The sequence below is a fragment of the Phalaenopsis equestris genome, unplaced genomic scaffold (genome assembly GCF_001263595.1).
Source record: "Phalaenopsis equestris unplaced genomic scaffold, ASM126359v1 Scaffold215936, whole genome shotgun sequence".
In the NCBI taxonomy this organism is placed as follows: domain Eukaryota; kingdom Viridiplantae; phylum Streptophyta; class Magnoliopsida; order Asparagales; family Orchidaceae; genus Phalaenopsis; species Phalaenopsis equestris.
Window position 1 is genome coordinate 75,660 of NW_018234596.1, and position 4,866 is coordinate 80,525.

Consider the following 4,866-nt stretch of genomic DNA (forward strand, 5'->3'; position numbering starts at 1 on the left):
TGCATATAATCTCTGAGAAGATAAAATTAAAAATGGGGAGAGGGCTCGAGAAATTTATTTTCAAGAGGCGCGCAAGTCGAATCTCTCTTGATAAATGAAATTAAACTATCCAAAAAAATTATCGGGAGAAATGCCCATCACGATAAATGTAATGGTAATGCTAATTGACATTAATGTTAAGTTAGCTTAATCTCTCTTCTTTGGTATGCTCAACTCAACTAACTTCATGCTTAATGAAGTTTGTAAAAAAAATTGTTATGCTGAAGCTTCCTGGCTAAAAGAAGTGATAATAGTTATTTGATTTGACTTAAATCTTCTCTAATTAAACTGAACTCTATGGTTTACTATTATTGATGAAATTTTCAAGAAAATCATCATGTCATGGAGTCCTCATTCACAAACTCTCTGTGTTGCAGATTTCTTAATAAATTTTTTCTGCTAAACTAAGAATTACCTCGATTATTATTTCGCCATTATCTTTCAAATATCTTGTAATTCTCCTTTTCAAGATGTGAAATTTCTTTATAAATGAAGTACTAGTTTGTGTGGATAGAATCAACTAGCTCATTTTTGAGGAAAAAGAGCGACAAACTAACAACTTATACATTGATAAATAGAAACAAATGCTGTGATTCAAAGCTTGAGAAAGTTGAGGATTACCTTACTCAAGGCTGCGCTGCGAAACAAAGGCTTCAGGATTTCCCGAATTGGAGAGGATGTGAAGGATCAAAGATTGGGAGGTCATTATACAATAATTGCCGATGAGTCGATTTGGCGTCATTGCCTTGCCTTCCATGATAGCCTTGCGGCGGCAGTTGCAGCTCTAACACTTATCAATTAAACAGAGCATATCACGCTGCCACTCAACCGTTGGGAAAACAGCCTTAGCGTCGTTGTGTGCATTCGGTAGCTTGCATTCGATTGGGTCTACTGAAAGGGTCTAGGGTTTGACTTCAAAGAGGAGGCAAATTGATTTTTGAGCAGGAGCAAAATAAAAAAGGGGCGCAATTAATACAATTTTTTCACATACTAATTTGAACACCAAAAGTATTTTTGAATGAGCTCAACACGCACAATGAACTGGGCTGTTTTATGGGGCTAGTCCTGACCGTATTCCATGTGCATGTTCGTTTGACCCGTGTTTCTGATACGTGTTAAAAGTAAGAGAGAGAGAGAGAGAGTGTGAGAGAGAGCCGAAGCGTGTGCTCAGCAGAGGGAGGGAGAGAAGGAAGAGCCCTAAGTCATGACGATCGCAGCTATGCGGCGGCTTCCATGCCACTTTTTCCGTTCTTCTCCTCCACTATCCTTCTTCGCCCGCTACTCCTTCTCCTCCGCCGCCTCCTCTTCCTCCTCTTCCTCGTCCGCCAAGGTCGCCGATCGCATCGTAAAGCTCTTCGCAATCGACCTCGATGGCAATAAGCGCGAGGTCCTGGGCTTGTCCGGTCAAACCCTTCTCAAAGCCCTCACCAACGTCGGCCTCATCGATCCTGCGTCGCATCGGCTAGAAGAGATCGACTCGTGTTCGGCAGAATGCGAGGTTCACATCGCGCAGGAGTGGCTCGAGAAGCTTCCGCCGCCGTCCTACGACGAACGCTACGTGCTCACTCGCAACTCTCGAAATCGCGTCCTAAACAAGCATGCAAGGCTTGGCTGGACGGGGAAAAATTTCATTTTCCCATTTTTCTATTGGGATCATTGTATTTATGCAAGTGGAACTTGCTTTCCTATGGGTTTCTGTTACGAGATCTATGTATCTTTTGCCTTTTCTGCCTTCTTAGGGACTTAACCAAGTAGAATTTTTACAATATGGTTTTGTATTCCTCCTACTTATTGATGCAGTACTGTTTCCTTTAGGATTTGGATTTCGCATTTTCTATCAAGACGTGGGTTGTTTCTTTTTTAAGTGTTGATCATAGACTTATCTTTAAGGTTTTTTTTTATTTGACCAATAGTGGTGGTTTTTATCCTTATTTTGGAATTTGTAATGTGTGATTCTTCTATATCTCCTCTTAAATAACTCCTTCATTAAGCCCATTCTACCGCCCATTCTACCACCCAAAAAGGTGATAAAATAAAAGCAAATGAAGAGCAAAAGAGGAAGGAATTAGAATAAAATATATGTGAACATAATAAAAGGGGGAGTGGGAAATGCTCATGGGGTGGGTCTTTATAGTGTTAATTGGAGACAAAAGCCCAAAGAGGATAGGACTAACTCGTTCCTTCTAAAACCCATGAATATTGCCTACATATAAGCAGTGAATCAAAATTTATTTTGTTATGTGTACATGCTTACCCTCAAGAGAATGCACTCCATTTGGTTAATTAAATCTTGAGAGTTCCCTAAGAATGTTTAGAGGAGGCTTGCTTGTGTTTTAAAAATCTATTATAGGAAATATGAAGGAATAATCATAATTTCAACAAGAGTCACTCCATGTCTCAAAGCCAAACTAGGCCATAGAATGGTGAGTGAGCCACTGTATCCCAATGGGTGGAGGTCTATGAAATAATGTCAAGGGACATAACAAATAAATTGATAGGGCCCGAAGAGGTATATAAATGTTAGGTAAGGAGTTTCTAAGGTTGGTAGACATGATTCTGTTAAGATTTCATGGATTCATTCTCTTTAGTCATCATACTTTGAGCACATTTAGTTAGACAGGTAGTCGACTCAATGTAACCTAAAGTTCCTTGTCAATAACCCATGATTTGCACCGTCTAGGAGATTTTATGGACTCCAAGCTAGAGACGGAAATCAACCTAAAATCATAAGATTCTATACAGGTAGAAAGTGCTCCAACCTAGATAATAAAATCAACCTAAAATTAAGATTTTATCCATCTAGAAAAAGCAATAATAAGATTTATTCTAATAAAAATTGATAAGACTCCTCTGCAAAGAAAGAAATGAGTAAGTCTGACTACAAGGGTAGAACTTATTCTATAAGGACTTGTAATCTTATTTGGTTCAGTATCACCTCTAAACACCTTAAGCGTTCTTAACCAAACGCCTAAATTTTGATCAATGTGATCAATTAGATAAGTGAAACAACTATATCTCTATGGGACATTATATGGTGAATGCAAAATATGCCTTTAATGTGGAGGTTCTATTAGTATAATCTGAGTTATGGCTGTACAATGTAAGTCATTTGAAATCCAATCATATGCTATGTAAGAATATAAAATTCTATTTACAAAATTTTGACACTTTACCCTATAAATTTTAGGATTAAAATTTTTCGAGTTATTAAAATTTTTCGAGTTATTAAAATTTTTAAGTTATTAAATTTTTTATAAAATAGATTTAATCCTAAGAGCCCTACTCATATGCATGAGCCTATACAAAATCACAATCTAATATAAAATAATAAAAACAATACAGGTGCACAAAAAAAGTAAAACACACCAAATAAAAGAACAATAAGGGTGTAGTTGGGCCAACAACATATCCCTATTTTATCATATTTTCATTTTTGAGTATAAGCTCTTATTCTGTTATTGTATTATAGATTGCTTATCGATGAACCCAAGTCATTTAATTGTATATTTATCACCATCTTACAATGCTGCAACCCTTTTTAAACTCATTTTTCTTCAACATATTCTGTTGGCTATTTGGTGATTTTTATATATACTTTTAGTTTTGCATCATCCTGTGAATATGTTATTCTTGCTGGCAACATCTCTTCAGACTTGAGGCATTGAATAGGCTAGTTGAAAGTATTTGGTTGGTATGCGTCAAACATACAAAATAAAGTTCGTGGTTCACTTACCCCTGGAGGTATATAAAATATTTTATCTTCTATAAGTTATGAAGTCTTATAGAGTAATTTCTTTGAAGTGATGGATAAAGGAATCGACATAAGAACAAATGAATCTTGATGTCAATAGATTGGTCATTCTTCTTGAAGAGATATATTGAACCCTATTTTCACTAGTAGATTCAAATTTATAGCCAACAACAACAACAAGTCTTTATGCCACTAAGTGGGGTCTGGTCAAAATTGTACTCGAGTCAGAATAATTTTCTTTATTATTTTACTTTTCTTTAGGGCTCACAAGTTCCCTTAGATTTGATAGGAGTATAATTCTTTTATCTGTATCACTCTCTAAGTGCAGAAAGACCATCTTCAATGTAAGTGGAGCACCAATTGTTCAAGGAAAAATGAGGTTGTTTTATAGTCATAGAAGTAGTTGCCATTGTTTTAGGGATTTATGGTGGTTTGAGTTTATTATTCTTATGGCTACACAAAATATAGTGTCTTGCATTGGTGCCAGGACTCTGGTAATATGAGCATCTTTTTTTTTTCTTTTGGGGTCATATATTTGATATTCCACACATCAGTTCTTTTTATTTTGTGAATGGGTGTTGTTTTGAGTACTTTCGAGCAGTTTTTTTCTTGCCTTTCTCACCGTATGACACTGATAATATAGACGTTCTTAGGAAAGTGACGTTTCACTTATTGGTTTTGCAAAATAAGTGCGTTGAATATGCTTTGTTATATCTGTTTTAACCATGGTTTGTGTTATGTAGTCGCCATTGCCGGTATCTTGTTCGTGTTTGATGGATTTCAGCCATCCAATAGATACGCAGGTCAATATATACCAAGAAAGCTTCTGATGGGAGTTTAAAAGTTCAAATGAGCTCCAAAAACATGAAATATTTTAGCTGCTCTATTTTTTGCGTTTTGATTGTTGAGTCAGATGATCCAGAGTTGTTTTATAGTTGAGTCATTTTTGGGATTGTTTTCTAAGCTTGGCTTTAATGAATAATTTCACTAGAATGTTCTGAATAGCATTTTTCTTTACTGAATCTCGTATGTTCTAGAATCAGAGCTAATTCTGTTCATGGGTTTTATGCATCCAT

General features: G+C 36.1%; 1 protein-coding gene across 1 annotated transcript; it reads left to right on the forward strand.

Annotated features, from left to right (window-relative positions):
- Window positions 1-1,127: 1,127 nt before the first annotated feature.
- Window positions 1,128-4,631, forward strand: LOC110037152. The gene is made up of 2 exons (XM_020741730.1): window positions 1,128-1,697; window positions 4,534-4,631. Exons 1-2 carry the CDS (start codon window positions 1,244-1,246, stop codon window positions 4,629-4,631), a joined length of 552 nt encoding a protein of 183 aa, XP_020597389.1. The 5' UTR covers window positions 1,128-1,243.
- The last annotated feature ends 235 nt before the right edge of the window (window positions 4,632-4,866 follow it).

Excerpts from the sequence above, each read along its gene's own strand:
- LOC110037152 (XM_020741730.1), top strand. The coding sequence starts at position 1,244 with ATGACGATCGCAGCTATGCGGCGGCTTCCATGCCACTTTTTCCGTTCT. Across the intron at positions 1,698-4,533 it reads ATTTTTCTATTGGGATCATT|TCGCCATTGCCGGTATCTTG; the intron begins GTATTTATGCAA and ends TGTGTTATGTAG.